Raw genomic sequence first — 24,072 nt, forward strand, 5'->3', positions numbered from 1 at the left:
CCGCCTTTTTTCAAATCAAATTAAAGGCGATTTCTTTGATTTGTGTTTGTGCATTTCAACTATCAATAGTCTCAATATTGTCCAATTTTGTCAAATATTCAATAATTAATTGACGACTAGAGATAATGTTGTAATGGATGTAGGACTTATAAGCCTCTTCAATCACTTTGAGATGCCAATTGACACACACTGAGTTTCTCAAAGACACAAAACTCAAAAATAGAAATAGATAGATCTAATTGAGGAAGTAAATATTTTTCTTTGAACATCTATGACAACTTTGGAGGTGGACGAATGGTTGTCAACATCACAGGCGTGAAAGCAACTATAGGAAAGAGAGGTACATGCATCTTTCTTAAGTTTGAGATTCTAAGAACAACCTTAACAAACCTTTCATTTCTCAGTGGTGGAGGTCGCTTCAGCAAAAAAAAAGGCTTGACAGTTGTTCGTCGTGGAAAGAGGGTGTTTGATGAATGAGTTAGATCTAGTAAGAATATGAGAGTGTAGTTAAATAAAATGGACATTGCCTTGCATATAAGAGGATATGACCACCATATAAGTGGGAGATGAGAGTCACCCTATAGGTGGGAGGTTATTCCCCAAAGTTCTTGGAATATCCCTAATTTTTTTTATTCTTCTATACCCTGACATAGCGAAAAATATTTATTGATATTTCCTCTTCTCTTGAGTCAAATGAATTAATTTGGTGCACCTTTACTTTAGGTTTTCTATCTTTTAAAGATGTTTTCTTTATAATGTTATTTCCCTTCCTTAGCTTAACTGGCTTAAGACTATATGGAATTCTTGTATACCACCTACTAAGTTTCTAGTTTTGTGGAGAGTCTTGCATAATATCATATCAATCGATTATAGTTTAATCTAGAGAGGATGTGCTACAATTTCAGACAGGTCAATTGAGTCATGTCATCACATTATTGAATCAAATGCAATTCAGAGGATGTTTCCTGAGGGCCTTTTCGTATCTATACTTATGAAGGCATTATTAGAAGTCACCTTGGTACTTGTCTTAGTGTATTTTCTGCCAACATTGGTATAGTTGATTGTCTTCATGTTGAAAATAAAGTAGTTGTTTTCTCTATAAAGTTTGTTCACTCCAAAGGTTGGAACCATTTGTGGGCTAAATGTGATTCACTTTTCATTGTTCAAGCCTTCTCTAATGTTCATTTGATGTCATAGAAGTGATAGATTGTAGCTAAGGTAAAAATGTAGATCTAGGATGCAAAGGAAAAATGCATAATAACAAACTTCAGAATTTTCATTGATTAACACAACTTGAACTTTACAATACAAATAGCAAGGGTTTTAAAAATATAGATGGGTCATGGGCCATTTTTGGAGACAACATAAAATTGGTAAAGTGGAGAACAATACTACTTACACCCCCTAAATAAGAATAAAATCTTGTAGCTAGATCGATTTTTATCTTTATCTAGTGGGCTTATTGAGCTTTACTTTAATCTTCTCATCAATACTATATGGCTCAATAAGAACTTTGTCCTCAAGGTTCAACAGTAGTAATAAGTGGCATGGTGGGGTCGATTCGCAAAATCATTAAAGGTGTGACAAGTGGAAAAAATGTGTTGGTTAATGTTCTTTTGGAGGGAAATTCGAATTTGTCTTCATGAATAAATTCAGATTTGAATGATGGCTAATTTGGATCGTGTGGTTGAGAGTATTTGGAGGAAAAGGTTGTTAACTGTAATGGTAGAGGTGAAAAGGAGAGTATAGGCTGATGTATTAGGAGGGAAGGTGTAGAATATTGGTCCTTTGGTGTAGGAATTTCATCCTTTTGTGTTGTAATGTCTTGTGGGATAAAGTGGGAAATGGAGTATTTAGGATGACTTTAGTTGAAATGGCACGAGGGTAATCGAGATTATTATTGGAGTATGAGATTTTTGTTTGAATGGATGGTTGTGGATTAAAGTGAATAAGTTGAGGAAAAATGAAAGGCGAAGATAAAGGCTTAAGAGGTAATGGAGAATCTTGGGAAAATCTGGTGAAGTGTATGGTCAACCTGTCATACCCTAATTTTGTCTGTGTTTATATTATTTTAAGAGTATTTCATAAACAAAAATGTCATCCAATTCAGTTGGTAGTCGGGCAAGGATGTTAGGCGTAAGGTCACGGGTTTGAATGTAACGTCCTGATTTTATTTAATTAATTTTCAGAAATATATTGTGTGATTATTTTTGTTTGTTGTTGATTTGTTGTGTTGGAGGAGCCCTTGAGTGTGGGGTGGTAGCCTTAGAAATATTCGTTTTAAGGTGTAAGGGGTGTTTGAGTAAAAACGTAGAGGTTTGGGGGTGGTAGATGTGGAACTAATTATTAATAATTAATTATAACTATTCTATTTATTTTACATAGTAGTAGGGAACATATTATTTAAATAAATATTGAGTTTGGATGATTATTTAATTTATTTAGTCTGAATAAAATTAGAATTATAGTATAATAAAATAAGAAAAAAGGGAAGAGAAAAAGGAGAACTGGCAGAACATGAAAAAGAGAAAAAAATGAGAAAGGGAACTAGGGCATAGGAGAAGAGGAACCTTCATTAGAGAAGCTTCAAAGCTCAACATCTAGGGTAAGGGTGGGACTTCCTCTTGTATAAGGAGTTGTATGATAACATGTGGGTGAATGTTTTTGTATCTTTGTGACTGTTTTTTTCGTTTCTATAATATGAGCAATTTGATGTATACTAACACCATTGTGTTGATTGATTTGGCTAAGTTTCCAGTTTGGTGAATGATTGAAATGTTGTATGTTGTTTGGAAACATACTATAGAATTCGAGTAAATGATTTTTCAAAAAAGTTAGAGTTTTGGGGATGTTTTGAAATGATTTTTCATAGAATAAAATGTGTAGAAAATTGTCACTGTTTCAGTGGTAACCGGTTTCGGGTTTTGGCGTAACCGATTACGTGTTTTGGTGTAATAGGTTACACAGTCTAAAAAACGTGACATTGGGCAATTGGGGGGGGGGTAACTGGTTATGGTTTTTTGCATAACTGGTTACTATTGAAAGAAAAATTGCTTACTCTCTGTTCTGGAATTGGCCTAACCGGTTACGAGTTTTAGTGTAACCAACTACCACTGCTGTGTCAGAACTTAATAATTTGTAATTTGAGTTTCGAATATCCAATTGAGGTGTCGTTCGAAGCATTAGGAAGTTGGCGCAATGTACTTTATTTTAAAATTAGTTTTCGGGTCTGGAAATTATTTTTTGTTGCAGGATAGCGATGAATGGTGTGTGGTTGTGTGTGTTGTGGTGTGATAACTGTGTACGAACTGTACGTTTGTACTTTATATGTTATCTTAATGCTTTTGTGGGATCCTTGTAACATGTATGGTGTTTTGGTGACTGGTGCTGGTGTAGTACATTGATTAAGGTGAATATCATTGTACATAATTGTTGTCGTTGCATGTCATTCATAAATTATGCAGCATAGTGTTTGGATGATGGTCAGCTTTTGGTGAGTCTCAATCCTATGACGGGGATTGGGTGCGAGTAGCTAATTCCAGGTGAGAATCGACAAAGAGTTACCTATAGTGATGGTAACGATTTTTGGTGTGCTCTGATCCTATGGTGGGGATCGGGAGCAAATGAACATGTGAGTTCATATTTGGTACCACATGCATTAAAATCATGGAGTTGAGTCTCATTGCATTGCATTGCATATATGATGTATTATGTTGTGTGGAATGTGTGAAGTGAGAATTGTTGATTGGATAATCATATATGTGCTTACATATTGTTATGCAATTCCATTATATGATTGTTGTAACGCCTCAGACTGCTTTCAGGATTACTGACTGACCCCACAAACCAACACGAGTCTTTTCAGCGTGTTTTATCCTCACTCGCACGCTTTCCAGGAAACTTCTCAGAAGGTCACCCATCCCAAGATTGCTCCAAGTTATGCACACTTAACTGTAAAGTTATTATGAAATGGACTATCGAAAAGAAGATGCATCTTGTTGGAATAGGTAGTACCAATTAATTCTTATATGCATTCCTTCAACCATGCAGTCCTTTCCATGCACAGCCTCAAGATCCCTTCCATTCCAATGTGCCGACCACCCCTGCCCTCTTCGGCCTCAGGTGTTACATGCGGTGTAACCACCCCCCGCCTTCTTCGGCCTCAGATGTTACATGCCCACCAGCTTCCGTATGGTTCATCCTCGAACCACATCATACTGGGAGAGATATGGCTCTGATACCATTTGTATTGCCCCAGACTGCTTTTGGGAAGATCGACTGACCTTACAAACCAACACGGGTCCTTTCAGCATGTTGCCTTTATATGGGCATTGTTCAAATAATCTACAATAGAGGCATGGAAGTGAGTGGAAGAAAGTACTCTTCTTTATGCTTTTGTTGAGTCGGCGTCTACTCTAATATGTAACACTGGGGGGAACGCCTATTTCTTTATTTTATGTTTGATGGAGATTGTTATGTTATTTTCCTATGGTTGACAATTTATTATAATTATTTTTGTTATTATATATGTTGGAGAATTTAAAATGAATCAGTTGTTTAATGTTTTCCGCTGCTAATAAAATGTTGAAGTTTAGACTTATATCATAAGTTGTTACATATCTTATTGTATGAGCTGGTTGAAGTGGAATGTGGCATCCTAATTGCTCAATTGTTTCAAAATACCATATATATATATATATATATATATATATATATATATGTGTGTGTGTGTGTGTGTGTGTGTGTGTGTGTGTGTGTGTGTGTGTGTGTGTGTGTGTGTGTGACGTATACTATGAGAATGGTTAAGTTATATGAAAATGAATCTGAACCATTAGATTTTAAAATAAATGGCTGAGATTAAGTGTCATTATTTTTTTCTCTCTCCTCCATTATTAAAATAAATGATGGAGAAGAGAGAAAAAATAATAACATATAATCTCCACAATTTATTTTAAAATCTAATTGTTCAGATTCATTTTCGCATTCTCATATATATTACCAATCATCACTAGATATGTCCTCTATAAGTGATTCAAGTGAGAACAATGATTTATTGCTAGAAAGAGAACAATCAGTTATAATTTTTATAAGATTGAATTAAGTGAAATTTGTGGTTCGGATTTTATCTTACTTTTTTTTTGACAAAGACAAACTCAATTCATATCATTAATTAAAAATTGTTCAATACACTGAGGGATCCAATAAAGAACCGCGCGCCGAGACCAAGAATTGGCCGCCTTAGCAAGACTATGGGCAACACAATTAGCTTGACGCTTAACAAACTTGACCTCAAAGTCGTTATGGGAACTAAGTAAATTACGAATACTATTAATAATCAAACTAAATTCAGAATTACCCAATGAAGAATCCTTAGTAGCTTGAACCAAAATTTGGGAATCGCTTTCAAAGATGATGTGTTGCAAGTGTAAGTTGATGGCACCTTGGATGGCTTCCTTCAAAGCAATTGCTTCAGCTTCAACAATAGAGACATTTCCCCTATTCCACAAAGTACCCGCCACCTTGAATCTTCCACCACTATCTCTAACACACCAACCTCCATTAGTCGTACCAAGAGTAGTATTGAATCCCGCATCCACGTTGCACTTCAACCAACCCGGATGGGGTGGCTGCCATGTATTTTGATGGTTGGCTCTAGGCATGTCGCTACTTGTTTGACTTTGGGCCGCGAACCACTCCTGCCACATATGGTGACCTTGTACCCCTAATTGATTAGCATCTTGTTTCTCCTCATTCCAAATCCAATTGTTCCTATTGTTCCACAACACCCACATCATAACCGCCACTTTCCCCGCGTCTTTGAAATCTTCCTTCAAACATATGTCTAGGATCATCTCCCTCACACTAGCAAATAAAGTAAGACGCGGTCTAATGAGATGGTCAATACCTGCAACAGTCCAACAATTATTAGTTTGTGCACAACCAAAAAGAATGTGCCACTCATCCTCCACTTCCGCATTACACAACTGACAACTAGCGGGACACGGAACATAATGGTGTCTAAGTTTTTTACTAGTAGGAAGGCAGCCCCGACACACACGCCAAATAAGATGCTTAGTTTTTGGTGGCGCCTGAATTTTCCAAAGGCTCCCCCACTCCCCAAGCATACTCCTATTCTTATGTTGATACTCATGTTGCCACCAAAGTTTATAGCCTGATTTGACCCTATATATGTCGTCTCTCTCTTCCTTCCAAACAATGCCATCCTCCGTAACATCACCCACTAAGGGAACCTGTAAAATAATGTCCGTAATCTCATCAGTAAACAGTTGGTCAATTTTATTACAATCTCATTGTTTGCAATGGGGATCCATCAAGTCCTTGACCACTAAACTGTAGACATGCTCCTCCTGAGGAGCCTCCATCCTTCCGCCCTCAACACCTCTCAACCACGGCTCCCGCATCACATTGATATTACTACCATCCCCGATTCTCCAACGGCTCCCCAAAACAAGCACTTGTCGCGCCATCCACAAACTCCTCCAAACAAGACTAGGATTAGTACCAAGATCCGCGGCCAAAAAAGATGAGTTAGGGAAATATTTGGCTTTGAAAACTTTAGAGACTAAAGTATTCTGATTATTCATGATATGCCAACCCTGTTTTGCCACCAAAGCCATATTAAACGCTTTGAAATCACGGAATCCCAACCCTCCTTCATTCTTAGGGTAAGTCAAACTATCTCACGCAAGCCAACGGATTCCTTTATTGTTACTACCTCCTCCCCACCAGAAAGCATTAAGCATCTTCTCAATATCCTCTACTAGGGTATCTGGTAAAATAAACACACTCATAACATAGGACGAGATTGCTTGAAGGACGGATTTAATCATAATCTCCTTGCCTGCCTTAGACAACGGTCTACCCCTCCAAGAGTTGATTCTTTTCCATATCCTATCTTTGATAAAAGAAAATATTGATTTCTTGCTTCTTCCAACCATAGATGGAAGCCCCAGATAAGTTCCTGTACCCATCACATGCCTCACACCCATGATACGAGACAAGTCTTCTTGAGCTTGGATGCTTAAATTACGACTGAAAAAACTTCTGATTTGTTCAAATTGAGCTCTTGCCCCGATGCTTCTTCATACACCTTCAACAACTCCATTATATGATGCACTTCGGAAAGATTTGCCCTGCAAAATAGAAAATAATCGTCAGCAAAAAGTAGGTGGGACACCGCCGGTGCCCCCTACAAACTTTGATCCCGTGTAAGTCTCCTTTAGTAACCGCATTCCGAATTAAAGCAGACAACCCCTTCGCTACTAGAATGAACAGATAGGGAGAAAGCGGGTCTCCTTGTCTCAAGACCCTTCCGGGTTGAATAGGCCCCACACGATCCGAGTTAACCAAAACCGAATAATTCACAGAGGACACGCACATCATCATCCAATGCACCCACTTATCAGAAAAACCCATTCTAAGAAGCAAATTCTTCAAGAAACTCCAATCAACCTTGTCATAAGCCTTGCTTATGTCAATTTTAAGAGCAAGTTCTGCCATATTACCACGATTTTTCCGCTTCAGCTTATGAATAATCTCAAACGCAATTTGAGAATTATCCAATATAGACCTTCCTTCGATAAAGGCAGCTTGTTCTTCCGCGACACACTTGGGTAGCATTGGCTTCAACCGGTTAGCAAGAAGTTTAGAAATCACCTTGTATATTACATTGCACAGAGAGATAGGTCGTAAGTCTTTTATCGCCACTGGTTTGTCACACTTCGGAATTAGACATATGTTGGTTTCGTTAAGGTAAGCCGGGAAGAAACCACGCTCCAGCCAATGGCAAGTTGCCGCAAAAATGTCATCCCCACAAACCTCCCAAAAGTTCTGATAAAAGGCCGGATTAAAGCCGTTGGGACCAGGGGCTTTGTCCGGATGCATTTGTTTCAGAGCCAAGAACAATTCTTCTTTCGAAATAGGGGCTGCAAGCTTTTCGTTGTCCTCATTGGAGATAACAGCTGGAATATATTGTAGCACAGGATCCTGGTCACTATGCCGCTCTTGGAACAAAGTATGGAAATACTGTTGTGCAATAGCTTTCAACCCCTCTGTATCACGAGATTCATTATTATTGTTGTCGACAAGCATAGCAATTTGTTTAAATTTCCTTCGAGCCGACGCCGTCATGTGAAAAAACTTTGTATTCAAATCCCCTTCCTTCAGCCAGTGCAACTTGGCTCGTTGCTTCCAGTAAACTTCTTCTTTAATTAGTAGTTGGTTGTGTTGACGTTCCGCCGAGAGGAACCGTTCAATATTGTCCTGGTCATGCAACTGCTTGTAATGATTCATTTCGTCTTCACAGGCTTTCACCTCTTCTTTAAAGCGAGTTCTCTTTCTCCTACTCCACCTCTTTAATTCACCTGCACAACTATTTATTTTATCTCCCAGCTCTGCATTACTGCTTGTGTTCCACCCAATAGTTACTGTTTCTTTAATGTCTTCTTCCAACAGCCACTGATTCTCAAATTTGAACGAGTATGTGCGCTCATTACTACTAGCAGGGTCGCAATTCAAAAGGATAGGAGTATGATCTGAATGTGATGCCAAGATGTTCAATAACTCCACATTCGGGAAACGACTCAGCCAACTCAAATTAGCCATAGCTCGATCAAGTTGCTCCTCCACCATGTTCGGAGTACCTCTACTTCTAGCCCAAGTGAATCTGTGTCCTTTGATGTTGATGTCCGACAAACCGCAATCTTCCACCGCACTACGGAAACCATTACATAGACTATTGGGATGTGGATGCAAGCCTCTTTTATCTTCTTGGGACAGCAAGTCATTAAAGTCACTGATAACGCACCACGAATCACTTGACATATCCCGCAGTGCACGTAACATATCCCAAGATAGGTGGCGACGGTTTCTTTTCGAGAAACCGTAGTAACACGTGAGGCGCCAGTTGTCTCTGACCTCGTCTTCAATCTCTAGATTTATAAAGTTGCGAGAATAATTTAAAACACTGCACTTAATCTTGTTCTGCCATAACACCGCAAGACCACCACTTCTTCCTTCCACATCTATAGCTAGACACGAGTCGAATTTCAGACTTACACGAAAGAGCTTCCAACCTCCTCGCCGTAGCTAACGTTTCTGATAAGAAGATAACATCTGGCCGGTGTTTCTGAGCTATGTGCCGCAAGTTCGAAACTGCACTCAAGTTGCTCAAGCCTCGGCAGTTCCAGCTTATAATGATCATGACTCCTGGCAGTCCTGGCTGCCAGGAACTGCCGATAAAAAATGCTGTTTAATCTCTCCATTATTTGTATTGTTGTTCTGCTCATTTTCCCTTCTTCTCTTCTTCTCAACTTGCAGCTCCATAGCCTTTGCTTCATTAGTAACATCTACAGAAGGATTATGTGAGATACAGTTTGGCTCTGGAGGGGTCGGTTTTGGATTGAGGTTTGGGGTAGCAGGCTTTTTCTGGTTTTTACGGGTTGGGTTACGAGATGGGGAGGCTTTAGTAGTAAGGCTATGTGAGTTTAATGGAAGGTCTGTGGTTTTTTTTGTGGTCACAGTGTTGTCATGTAAAAGAGGCAAAGATACGTTGGCTAGAAAAATGGGGGAGTTGGTTGGGATTGGTGTCTGTTTGGAACGAGAAAAGGTAATTGCTATTGGATCTTTCAGAATACTGATTGGTCAAAAGATTCGAGTTAATGGCATGTGGATTAATGACGTGTGTTTGGGTGATATGTGGGCCATGGTTGGAATCTGGGGCTGCATTAACACACAGTAAATGATTGGAAAGGCTGTTTTGACTATTTAGGAAATTTGTTTGCACCGTTTCGGTATTTGTTGGTTTTAGAACTGATAGTGTGGAAACTCCTGATGCTAGCAATGAATGCTGATAATTAGTCCTCACTGCTGTGTCAGCATTTGATAAGCGCTCAAATCCATTCTCATTAATGCCATGAATGGTGACTGACAAATTGTCCCTAGCCGCATTAAACGTCTCCGATGGCTGCTGCTGGTCAGAATCCACGCCACTGCCACCCTCCATCTCCTCATTGTAACCTCTTCAACTTCCTTGTTCCTCTTTCAACCACCGCGAAACCGTAGCACCACTATTTCTTCTACTTTCCGCCCTTAATTCCACTGACCATCCTCTCGAACCGTCATCATTATCCATTGCAAACCGGATTTCACATTTGGACTCATTGTGTCCAAGTCGACCACACACAAAGCAGAACAATCCGAGTCTTTCATACTTGAATGTCACATTGCACCAGTCACCGCCTTTATTCTTCACTCTCGTACTTTTCTTAAGAGGGTTCCGAACGTCGATCTTAACTCGTAACCTCATATATTGTCTCCATAAGCTTGAATTGTTATTCTTATCATACTCCACAAAATTACCTATGAAGTTAGCCATATTTTTTCCAACTTTCTCAGACATGAACCCTGCAGGTAGATTGTGAACTTGCACCCAAAAATCCACGTGGAACAGTGGAATATTCTCGATTTGCATTCCAATCTTCAATCTCTCCACTATTAGTAGTTAACTGTCAAAAGTCCATGGTCCTCCATGCACAGCAGCCTCCATGTCTAACACATGTGCAAACTGAAATAAAAATATTCCTTCCTTCGCCTCCTTAATGACCACTCCTTTCACTGGTCTCCATATATCCGCTATCCGTGTCCTCATAGATTTCACGTGAATGTGACGATCACAGAGGAATCTCCCCACAAGACACCATCTTAGATCTACCGTCTCATCCCCGTCCTCTGGTATGTCGAAACAGAAACCGTCTTCGTCGCGATCATTCCCTAGCGAGAGGCCCTCGATGTTAACTTCAGCCATGATGCTGAAAAAACAGTAACACAAAACGTCAAGAGAACAATAAAACTCTAGAATAAAATAATGTCACGTCGCCAACAAAGAATCGGCAGCGTAGCAAGAAAGTCACGGCTTGAGAAAGATGAGAACTTTGGTTCTTGGATCTGTGGCAGCCTAAGTAACCTAAAAGAAAACTTGAAGAAACAAGGAGACACGCTTCTCAGAAGAGAAGAAGAAACTATGCCCTAGCAGAGACTGTAGGGAAAATCACGTAAAAAGTGTTCTTTGAATAAGTCAGATCTAATGGTATATGTTGGTAGTTAGATGTAAAAGAAAGTTGAAATGCTTTATCTTACTTAAAATAACATATAATCAACATTATACTTGACTCATTATTCTCACATCTCAATTAATTGGAGAATCTCTCTTTAATATATTTTTTTTCCAAAAAATTATATTTATTTATCAAAATATTTAAGATATATTTAGTAAAAATAACTGTTGACTGATAAGTTAGCTGATAGCTTATAAATGATGACTGATAGCTTATAACTTATGGTTGATGGTTGAAACTGATAGAAATGACCAGACGGTATTAATGCTAAAAACAATGACCGCATACTATACTGATGCTAAAAACAATATTCTTAATTGAGTCACCTCCTATATTTATTCTCATTATTAATACTAAATAATTTTAATTTTATCAACTCCAAATACATTATTCTCATAAAAATAAAAATAAATTTCTATTAATTTTTCTAACAACTCAGTTTTTCTTAAAAGTGAATATAAATATTTTTCAAAAAAATCACGATTATTAACAAACAAAAAAAAAAACAAAAAAAAAAGTTAGTTCATTTTATTTTTAAACAAACTTTATTTTTATTTTTTATTTTACTTAAATTAAATCATATTTATTTACTTCAATTAAATAAAATGTCGTTCAGTGACTCGTGATTCTACTAAAAATGACATATTCTATTTTTAGTAATAAATAATTTCTATTTAATCAAATCATAACACACTCTTCTCATAAAATAAAATAGATTTTGTTTTTAAACAAATTTCACTTTATTTTTATTTTCTTTAAACTTAATCATAGTTTAATAATATTGATAATAACCATGATATTTTAAATAGTTCTAAAAGAATTATCGTTCTTAATTAAAAAAATAATAAGAACTATTTAATTTTTATTAATATTTTTCAAAATGATTAGTTTTTAATGTTTCTTAATAACAAATGTAATAATTAATAAAAAAATTATTACCTCAATTTGAACTATAATTCACTATTTTTTATTTAAATAAAATTATATTCTATTTACTTAAAGTACACTTTAAAATTGGTAAATTTTTAAATAGAATACAAACCATATCAAAAAACCATATAATAAAAAGAAGAAAAAAAAATAAAATAATGAGTAATCAGTAAACCATAAAAAATTATATAAATAAAAAGTGACCATTGAAATTAATAGATTTTCTCTTGTTTTTAAATATTTTCTAACAAATTTAATTATATATTTTTTTTTATTATGTAGTCATTATTTATTATTTAATTTTTAAATTTTTTTAATATACATTATAACATATTTTATTTTAAAATGATACAATTTTATTATTTATTTCAAATACATAAAATATGATTTAATTTAAATAACATAAAAAAAAATTGTTTAAAATTAAAATGAACTACTTTTTTTTTGTTAATAATCGTGATTTTTTTAGAAATATTTATATTCACTTTAAAAAAAATTGAAAAAATTCTTGAGTTGTTAGAAAAATTGAGAGAAATTTATTTTATTTTATGAGAAGAATGTATTATAATTTAATAAAATCGAAATTATTTATTACTAAGAATGAAATAAAATTATTTTTAGTAAGAATTAAATGGTCATTTATAACCGTTATATTAAAATAATATCCAATCCGCGCTATAAATTCCAAATACAAGCCCTAAATATTCATCTTAAGCTACTCTCATCTCCGTTTGCAATCTTGGTCTCGGTTTCTCTCCAAGGGTAACCCTCTTTCTCTTCTATGTTCTGTTTACTGTTGCATTTGAATGATTTGATTATTTAGACAATTCAAATCCATTGAATTTCCATTGTTTTTTTGGCTATATTGTAAATAGTAGTAGTGACTAGTGAGTAATTTTTGTTTTGATGTTTTAATTCAGTGATTTTCAAATAAGGTAAGAAAAAATGAGTCGTGGTGCAGCTGGTGTTGGAAATTATTAATATCTAATAATATTTAATCACCATAGGTGTGTTTCAAAATGACAAGAAAATATCTATGTGAAGTTTGTATTTTGAATATGAAAATAGGCAATACCTCGTGAAGTGTTGCAATAGGTTGTTTGTAGTTTGAATCAAAAATAGGCAACACTTCGTGAAGTGTTGCAGAATGAAAACATGCCACTCTTGGTAAATGTTGCAATAGGCCAAGCATTGTATCTTTTGGAAAAGGAATTGTTTCACGAAGGGTCGCATCCTTCGTGAAACAATACTAAAGTGGCCTATAAAAACCTCATTCTTGATTCAGAAATAAATAACAAAAAATGTATATCTGATAAGCCTATCATCTTCACTAAAATTCCAAACACTCTTCGCTACATTCGAGTTTTCGTCGGTCTTATGCAAACTCGACAAAAAGCTGAATTATCCTGGGTATTCCTGCGTTCCAACTCTAAGACAAATTGAGAGTGCTTGAAGTACTTATAAGGAAAGTGATTTCGTTCATGATTCTAGCCTCGATTTCATTCGGTTTAAACTATTTTCTAACAATCTTATAAGTATGTCAAATAATGGCAATCGAGATTTCTGTTTAAAGTATAAAATGGAAGAATGAAAAGAGGAGAAAAACAAATCCAAATCAAGAACACAAGAAGAATCGGTGTAATAAATCCGGGTACGTTTTATTGTTTCTCATAGAAAAAAATTAAAGCACTGTAGAATTATAATATCTATAGCATGATATTATGAGTTTTCGATATAGGATTTTGAAATAGAGATAAAAATACTCTAATTGCCAGTTGTTTTGTTTTCGAATAAATAAGATACCGGAACATTAAAATTTAAATTATATATCTTGACGAACATGTTAAAGTGCTATAGTATGTTAATATTCTACAACTTACCGTTTCGTGATATCGTAAGGCAATATTACAAGTTTGTTTTTAAATTTACTATCACTACAAGAAAATTGACTTTTCGTGACACTCATTATATGTCACTAAAAGTCAAAAAACTGTAGGTAAAAGTCTAAAAAACATTTAGTGACACTTTTAGCGTCAATTATAAGGGGGCGTAGTGTGACGCTAAAGTGAATGTCACTATAACTTTTAGCTACAGACAAATATTTACCTACAACTATTATTACTGTCACTATATGTTATCTGAGTTTATGAGTGGTAAATTTATACCTACGGTTTTATGTGTCACTAAAACTTATATAAATAATATTTTTTTTAAAAATTTATTTTATATATATAATTTTGATTTTTAAAATACAATAAATTTTAAATATTTTTTAATAGTATTATTATAATAATAAAATTATTCCTTAAAAATGCTTTACAACTCATTTTCAACCAATGTAAAACTAAATAACTAAAATTCATATTATGAAAATTAGAACTACATAAAAAAAAATTATATATTTAAAATTTTACAATACAACTTCAAAAATATTATATCCTTAAAATTTTACAATAAAGAGCCTTTCCTAGTTGAACACAACTCGTCCAGTCAAAGCCTCAAGGAGCACTCAGCAAACGCAAGAAGCCCGTCATACCGATAGCAATTTCTCATATCAATAGCTTCTCAATAGCATCCTGCATGTCAAGAAAATGTTCAAAAGGAGTGTTCAATTCAACATGATAACAAGTAGTAATATAGTTGACAACTAACTGAATACTGTTAATCCAAAACATGGCGGAATAATGTTCAAAATAACTTACGGATTCATGAGTGTAACATTTACCAACAAAACCACAAGTAGTAATATATATATCAGAAAACATTTGAACAATCATTTTTCAAATTTCAATCTACCATGCATACTCATTGGAAAAGTAATAAACATATTTTTAGGTAGATAGATAATTAGATATTGACGCAACACAAGATCCTATAGAGTGAGAGATATGTGTATCACTTACATATAAAGACTTATGATATTGTTGAATAGAGACCATTCACTTGTAACTTAATTAATGCTCCACCTCTCTAAGTGGAGAGGGAAGGTAGGAGAATCCCTGCACTTGTAACTTACAAATTTCAATCTATTTTGGAACCTAAACTTATAGCCTTTATATTCATAAGATATTGGATGGCTCCTCAACATAAATGCAAAATCTAATAAAGGTCTCATAACCAATAACTTTTCATGATTGCTGTCCAAAAGCACACAGATCACAAGTGCACCCTGGTGAAATTAAGCTTCTAAGATACTAACTGAAAGTTGAAAATTGCTTAAAAAAATTACATTTACAAACACTTTTACAAATTTTATCATGTATACAAAAAGAATATTTCAAAGTAAAATGCTAAGAAACATTATCCACACCATTTAAATTATAAGCATTGTTTGACAGCAAAAGTTATACTTTGTCGAGTAGAAGAAATGAACCTTGTTTATCAGAAGTTCATCCACTACTATAACTTGTTCCATTATAAAAAATCTCATTATGGAGTGTTATATATGAAACTGGGGTACAACCATAGGGATAATAGTCGCTGATAGCATTAAAAATTAGAGATGTTTAACCCATTATCCCAAGTATAAAAAGAAGTAGCTGCATCCAAAACTAACTTACTATTGTGAGAATCATCCTAACCAGAGAATACTTTCTCCTAACTGAATGCTAACAACTTTTTTGAATGAGCCTCTTACTCTCACTTTCTACCTATAAATCCTTGCATATCCTGACAAACTGCCACATCAGCAGCTCTTTTCCTAACTGTTCTATTCAGCCTGATTATTGGCCTTAGGCCCAAAACCAGTAGCCTATCACATTATTATAAATATAGCGAGATTCTAACCTCTATGAGAAACTGACCAACATAAAAAATATATATTTATATAAGCAACTACAAGTAGCATACAACTATCGATGGCTACTACCTCAAACGGATTTCCTCTTTAAGAGAATCTTTTGCATCATCTGCTGTAGTAACTAAGAATGGTAGCTTTGAATTCACAGAATTTAACAATTGAACCTCATTTGCAGAAACCTACAACACAAGGATAAATATGAAATTTTGGTTTACAGGAAAAAACCAGTAAATAAATCAAACACTTCAAACAATTAAAAGCATATCCTTAGATTCAGACAACAATCAGTGAGGTACAAGACATATTTCTTCACAGACAAACAAATTTAAAACACCTCAATGAGGCTCAAAAGAAATTCAATATCTCTAATCTAAAACATGTTATGACAATAAAGGAACCCCTGCAACCAACAATTACAACTACCATATGATATTTTAGAATTAATTCAATGATTTTGAAAAGGGAAAAGGTTATATCATTGATGTTGAGAGTAAAAAAAAAGTTAAAATCTCTCCCCTCCCCTTGTGAAACTAAACAGACAGTTTTTAAAAATCTCTCCCCTTCCCTACCCTCGCAATACGAATTTCATTGAAGCGAGTATTTCACACACATGATAACTCCATATTTACTCTCGTCTAACTAACAGTCGTTCACAATGACTAAGTCATGGATTACAACATAGCCAGAGTCTCAGCAAACATTCAGCATCATTTTCAAGTTAAAAATGCAAATATATTTTCATTTCTCTTCCACAAATATTTGAAACAGAACATTGTAAAAACAGATCGGCACGTGCAACTTGGCATTACTAATAGATGATGTACAATTTTTCAAAGGAGCCTAAAACAAGCTTCACTACATCAAACTCTTAGCTGCAAAATATGACAATGACCTCTAACTCTAAGACTATGTTTGGACATCATAAAATAAACAAAGGAGAAAGCAATGGAGCGGAGCGGAATGAAGATTCCATTCCATCGTTGTATACTTCAGGATGGAGCAGGGTAAGTTTTTCATTCACCTAAATCAGTGGGGAAGAAATATGATGGTAACTGAAGGAATTGAATGGAATCCATACCACCTCATTATGCTAAACATGATTTCATTTTATAATATTTAATTCCATCCAATTCCATCAATCCAAACATATCCCGAGAGTTATTTCCTTTAACCTCTTAATCACCAACAAACTTGGACTTAATTAACCTAATCACATAACTAAAACATGGCACTAGGGAAGAAAATTTCAACTGAAAACACTAACTAAAAAACACTAGCAAATCAGTTTAAATTCATTTCGTAACAAGTGAAAGTTGCAATATGCTTACAGATACAAAAGGAGATAAAAAGTAGCAGAGAAATCAAACTCCAGGGTTGGCACTGCAAAGCATACCCTGAGACAAAGATCTCGAACTCGTCGAATCGATTCCGAGGCAAGAAGTGAGGCGCGCTGATGAAACCGCCGAGTATAAAGGAAGCAGCGACTGCACGCAACCAAGCTCCGCGACGGACCTGAACGGAGAAAGAACAATGAAATTAAGATTTTCCGTTAAATTGGAAGAAATGGAGAAATGGAGCAAAAACGAAATCAAACCTAATCTACGTCACTCAGATCTAGTGGTGTAAAGGAAAAGTCGACGAAGAAGAAACCTGAAGAAGAATGAATGGCGGTGGCCGGAGCTGCGGCGGCTGGTTGATTCCAGTCGATTTGATTGATGAATCTTTCCGGCGAACGAGAGCTGCGGCGGCTGGTTTACGTTGAAAATGAATTGTGAGAACGAGAGAATCCAAAAACACACAAAAACTTTTCTCAATTTTTTTTATTTTTGAAAATGATTTTTTTAGTAAGTTTATGGTATACAAATTTGATAGGTGATAAAATTAAAAGAATAATATTATTAAAGTATAATATATTTATTTTTTTAAAATAATAATTTTTTAATAAAAAATTATTAATTTATTTTTTGAGTCATAAATTTTTTTTTTAAGATTAATATGTTGTTTAAAATATATCAAAAAATATTATTTTTTATTTTTTGAAAATATTAATTTTTTTAATAAAATATTTGTTAATTAATTTGTTGAGTCATATCCTATTTTATTAAATAGGAAAATGTGACGGACAAATACTGCTGTAGGTAAAAGTAACATTTAGTGACATATGATGAACAAAAATTACTGTAGGTAAAAGTAACATTTAGTGACAAATATTAAGGTGTCACTAAAAATGAGTGTCAAAAAAGGCTTTTTTTTTTTTGTTTTTTTTTTGTAGTGTATGAACCATTGTCTTGTTTATCATGAACAGAAGCATTGGTTCAACTGCACTATTATGTGTTCGTTTGCGATTGTGGCATACTATCTATGCATATACATACACAGTAACAACAATAAGTAAGAATGTGGTGGTTTCGCACTGTATTAGAGAGATACCGATAAATGAATTTTATTAAATAATACTTTAACTCTCTTGTGTTTTTATCATCCCATATAGTATGTTCAATATTAGAAAACAATATTATATTTATACTTGCCTTTATTGATAATAATAGAATTGCATGCTGATTATAAATAAGGACGTTTATATTTAAAAGTGCATGGTTTAATGGCTTGGCATTATTAAATTACATGATTTCCATTCAGGAAAATATCATACATTAATGTTTGAATATTTTTTTTGTTTGAAATAATGTATATTAATTGAAAACAAAACAGAACCATGTTAATGTAACATGGCCTATTGGTGCCCTTTTACCAAAAGATATTACGTTTGACCTCAATGAATGTCAATTTTGAATTAAAATAAATTTTTACAAATGATAATAAAAAAAAAAGAGTTCAAAATGATAAAATGCAATGGTTTAAACACGTACACACGCAACCCTTGAGACAAAGGCCGGATACTCTACTATCTAAACCATCGAAGTTGTTGATGTTATATTTGAATATGAAGAGATATAAATTGTCATTATCTAGTGCAGAATTTAATTTAATATAAAAGAGTACACAACTAAATTCATATAATTTTAAATTATGATTGTTTGTGATTAATTTGTGGCTACAATTTTGATGGAGAAATATACTAATGTTTCTTTATAAGGTTTATAATGATAAGACATATAAAGATCATCCGAAAATAAATCATGACTTATATAGACTTATGTATTTGGAGTCTAATATAATTATTAAATTAGGAGATGTGAAATTTTGAGAACCTTATCGTGGAGGATAAGAAATTCAAGTTTTCGACAAATGAAGAACCTTGTGAGAAAAGTTCTCCGCGGATTGTTGAAACACAAATCAAAAGTTCATCAATGATTGTTGAAAAACAAATCAAACTTAGAATAAGTAGAAAGTTTGAAAGGCTGAGGAATTATGACCGAACAAAATCGATTGTTGACATATTTCTTTTATCTAGTAAAAGAAAATAGTGAGAATTATGTTCGTAATATTCCTATTATTCTTCAAGTGGAAGATGATCCTAAGAATTACAATGAAAAAGTAACTTCAAGGGACTTCTCTTGGAATGATGTTATCCAAGACGAAATGGATTCAATAATGTCAAACCATATTTGAGAACTTGTCGATCTACTTAAAAGATCAAGATCCATTGGATGCAAATGGATATTTAGAAGAAAGTATCATAGTGATGGTACATTAAACATCTACAAGCATATATTAGTAACCAAGGATTTTATACAAAAGGAATGTGTTGATTATTTCAACACATATGCACCACCAACAAGGATGACGATAATTAAAAGTATCGCTTACATTAGTTTCTTTACATGACCTTATTGATCAAGTAAATGTCAAACGATATTCCTAGATAGAAATCTCAATGAGGATATTTATATGGCGAAATCGAAAGGTTATGTATTTCCTACTAATGAACAAAAAAGTGTACAAGCTTGTTAAATCCTTGTATGGATTAAAACAAGCACCGAAACAAAGACATTAAAAGTTTGAATTTGTCATTGTAAGATTATCTGATTAAGGAGGAGACACACAAACTAAAAGGAGACACACAAGTTAGAGGGAGAATTTTCAATCTTATCAAAACAAGAATTCAAAGAGTTTGTCATCATCAAAAGGGGGGAGATTGTGAAAATATATCTTATATTTAGTTTTGATGAAGACAAAGGTTATCAAAGGAAAAAAGGTTCAAAAGTGTCATGCACATCAACGATGCAGTTGATCAAGAAGGTTGAACATAGAAGTTCAAGAGAAGATTTGAGAGAAGTGAACATAACTAAGGTACTCGTTGCAAATCATACTATTTATTTTAAATTTCTCATAATTTTATCTCTCACTTCATCTAAAAACCTTCTTGTACGCAAAGTTGTGTAAGAATATTGTGATATTCCTTTGCCTCTATGTTGATTACATGTTGATCATTATCAAAAAGATGAATGGAATCTTAGAAACAGAGAGGTTTCCAACTTCCACAATCAAGATGAAAATCTTGAAATAGTGGACACTCTTTTCGATCAAAGTAAAGCGAAAGAGTGGGGGTTTAAAACATAGTTAAACACACTATATTGAGAAAACTTCCACATTCAAGATGAAAGATCTTGGACTAATTGACACTCTTTTGGGGATCAAAGTAATGCAAAAATAGTGGGGGTTATGAACTTTGTCAAATACACTTTGTTGAGAAAGTTCTTGATAAGTTCAAACTGTCACGTTTCAAAAAGTGAATATTCAATTTGATCTTAGTGTCAAAATGATGATGGGAGAGCTATGGCTATATTAAAATTCACAAGTGAAATTGGTTATCTAATGCAATGTACTATATACGATATAGCAGTTGCAAATAGTAAATGAGTAGATTTACTAGCAATCCAAATGGGAGCACTCGAAGGACATCACAAGGATTTTGATTATCTTTTAAAACCAAATCTTGACCTCCATTATGGTAGGTTTCTGCCATATTAGAAGTATATACAAATATGAGTTGGATATCGAGTGTTGGAGATCATATATTTACAACTAAGTGGATATTTATATTAGTTGGGGGTGAGATTTCTTGGAAGAGCAAGAAACAAGCATATATCACTATCTTGACCATGGAGCCATGATGTGTGGATCTCGCTTCCACTGGTCAAAGAAGTTAAATGGTTGAGGGACCTTCTGACAGAAGTTCCATTGGCTAAACACAATGTTTCAAAGGTGTTAACGCAATGTGTTAGTCAAGCCAATTTAACAAGAGAATTCAGATAAGTGTAAAATAGAAAATCTGGGCACTGAGGCCTTAGACATTCGTGAGAAAATTGATTAAAGATGTAATCATTTACTCGCATATATACGATCGATCTATAATTTGGGAAATTCATTTACTAAGCCACTGGCCAGAGACTTAGTAAAAACAACCTCGAGAGGTATGAGGTTGAAACTCCTTGAGTAAGAGTTCCGATAGCGGCGGTAACCCAATCTTACGTTAACAGAACATTAACCTCAAGATTTTCAATGGGTAACAACAAGTCGTTGATTTGGATAATTGTCAAACATTTCGTGATAATGTTGACCTTAAAAATGAGGGTTGAGTTTTCTTTTAAACTCTTAATGAGGTTCAATACCGAGGGTATGTGTCTCATGGAAAATGACACAATATGAACTTCACCTATGTGAATTTTGAGATGGTGCCGTCTTAAAGTGAGAGTTGGAGTTTCTCTCGTGAAAAATTCATGAAGAACAGGAAAAGCACATGGCCATAAATAGTGCTAGGCGAGAAATGTAGGCGAAGAACCCTTAAAGAATGTGTGTAACGTAACGCCAGTATAATTATATGGATTAATGGTTTAAAAGCATTGCTACCTAATATTCCGATTAGACTTTGTGTTATCCTTACTAAGATTAAGTTTAAAATCGAAAGATACTTAATTGTATTAACATTCTTTGTTTCCCTTTTTTCTGGAATTGATCTTGTCATTATTAGAACAAGTGGGGGATTGTTGAAAATTATTAATATCTAATAATATTTAATCACCATAGGTGTGTTCCAAAATGACAAGAAAATATCTATGTGAAGTTTGTATTTTGAATATGAAAATAGGCAACACTTCGTGAAGTGTTGCAATAGGTTGTTTGTAGTTTGAATCAAAAATAGGCAACACTTCGTGAAGTGTTGCAGAATGAAAACATGCAACTCTTGGTAAATGTTGCAATAGGCCAAGCATTGTATCTTTTGGAAAAGGAATTGTTTCACGAAGGGTCGCATCCTTCGTGAAACAATACTAAAGTGGCCTATAAAAACCTCATTCTTGATTCAGAAATAAATAACAAAAAATGTATATCTGATAAGCCTATCATCTTCACTAAAATTCCAAACACTCTTCGCTACATTCGAGTTTTCGTCGGTCTTATGCAAACTCGACAAAAGGCTGAATTATCCTGGATATTCCTGCGTTACAACTCTAAGAAAAATTGAGAGTGCTTGAAATACTTATAAGGAAAGTGATTTCGTTCATGATTCTAGCCTCGATTTCATTCGGTTTAAATTATTTTCTAACAGCTGGAGCCAAGGGAAAGAAGAAGGTGGCAACATTCACCATTGACCGTAGTAAGCCAGTGGAAGACAAGATCATGGACATTGCTTCCTTTGAGAAGTTTCTTCAAGAAAGGATCAAGGTGGGTGGCAAAGGTGATACTCTTGGTGATTCTGTCACCGTTACCTTGGAGAAATCCAAGATTACTGTTACCTCTGATAGCGACTTTTCCAAGCGGTAATTCATTTTTAAACAATGAATTTTTTTTTAACTTTACCGTAAGGGTCATGCTAACTAATGCTCTAGAGCGTTCGTTAACATTTTTCTGTCAAATATTCATGGTAGATTTATCCTGTTGGTCACTAGTTATTCATTTACAGCACAATTTATTCAGATAATGGCACAATTTATTCTTTCTATAAATGAATGTATAATATTAATAACTAATTACATAGTTTGTTGTTGATTTTGAATCCATAACTAATTAGGTTTGTTTAACATATCATTGGTGGCAGCTATTTGAAGTATGTTATCAAAAAGTATTTGAAGAAGCATAATCTGAGAGATTGGCTTAGAATTATTGCCTCAATGAAAGATAGATATATCTATGAGGTGAAGTACTTTAACATTTCTGAGAACGAGGGAGAGGAAGAACATTATTTCTGAGAACTGTCTCTTGTTTATTAAAATACATATTCAACTAAAGGCAGTTCTAGCAGAGTTGTTTTGATATTTAATCCCACTATTTCCTATTATATTAAGTAATATGCATATTTTAGCAGAGTTTCATAATTGCTTTTTATTTCAGATTTTTTAATTCTTACCAATTCATTAGAATATTTAGTGAATGTCTGGAATGGCGTTTGCCACCACAAGATCATGTTAAATGTTTTGACGTTCTTTTCGTTTTAGATACGAAAGCAAACAGATTTGGTGACTATTTTTTTATGAGGAAACATAATTTTATGAAATTGTAGATGATTTGCTCAAGATTTATGTGTCCACCTCTTTAATTGGTAAAATTATCCTGAATGGATTTTTTTTAAGAAATAACACAGTAAGCTAAAATTAATCACTTTTCAAATTATACAAAATTTATGAATAACACATTAAGCAAAAATTGAATTTTAAGAAATAAAATACATAAGAAAAACTTATGTATAAAAACTGATTAATGAGTATATGTAAGAAAAACATGTATTCCCGTTTAAAATGAATGAATCTATATATAAGCATGTAAATTAAATTGAAATATGGCTTCACCTAAGTAGGTGAGGGAAGACTTAAAAGAAAAATAGACAATTTCTCATTACATTCTTATATCTTTTTCAAGGTCTTTGGAGAAATGTAATTTTTTTTCTGTTTTCGGAAATATATCTTTGGATGCACCAATTCTTCATTTTATACTAAATTAAATATGGAGATGCAAATGCAAAGTCTTTTAAAAGTGTGTTCGAAGATATATATCCGAACATCACTTGATTTCAAAAAACTCAAAAAACAAATACATGAGAGAATCAAATTCAAAAACAAACCAACATCAACATGACGTTAAAATAAAACATTCATTTCATTGACAGTCATTAAAATAAATTCAACATTACATAATATTATCATCGCGACGTTGCAACAAAATGATTATAGCCTCGATGGATCTTTGATTTTTTACATTCACTTCAATCAGACCCTTTGATTCATAACGGAGAAAAACACTCCACATAAC

The 24,072-nt window shown here is 34.0% G+C and overlaps 2 protein-coding genes and 1 long non-coding RNA gene across 3 annotated transcripts; 1 reads left to right on the forward strand and 2 right to left on the reverse strand.

Annotated features, from left to right (window-relative positions):
* Positions 1-10,042: 10,042 nt before the first annotated feature.
* LOC131605497 (uncharacterized protein At4g02000-like) lies at positions 10,043-10,492 on the reverse strand. Its single transcript, XM_058877845.1, has one exon. It carries the CDS (start codon positions 10,490-10,492, stop codon positions 10,043-10,045), a length of 450 nt encoding a protein of 149 aa, XP_058733828.1.
* A 2,518-nt stretch (positions 10,493-13,010) lies between these two features.
* On the forward strand, positions 13,011-23,015 carry LOC131605498 (large ribosomal subunit protein eL22z-like). Its single transcript, XM_058877846.1, has 3 exons — positions 13,011-13,029; positions 22,376-22,586; positions 22,865-23,015. Exons 1-3 carry the CDS (start codon positions 13,011-13,013, stop codon positions 23,013-23,015), a joined length of 381 nt encoding a protein of 126 aa, XP_058733829.1.
* Positions 14,372-17,598, reverse strand: LOC131607418 (uncharacterized). Its single transcript, XR_009285296.1, has 4 exons — positions 17,459-17,598; positions 17,258-17,376; positions 15,934-16,043; positions 14,372-14,641 (listed from the first exon to the last, which is right to left on the reverse strand). It is a non-coding gene; the product is annotated as an uncharacterized LOC131607418 (long non-coding RNA).
* Positions 23,016-24,072: the final 1,057 nt, after the last annotated feature.

The sequence above is a fragment of the Vicia villosa genome, linkage group LG5, assembly GCF_029867415.1.
Source record: "Vicia villosa cultivar HV-30 ecotype Madison, WI linkage group LG5, Vvil1.0, whole genome shotgun sequence".
Taxonomy (NCBI): domain Eukaryota; kingdom Viridiplantae; phylum Streptophyta; class Magnoliopsida; order Fabales; family Fabaceae; genus Vicia; species Vicia villosa.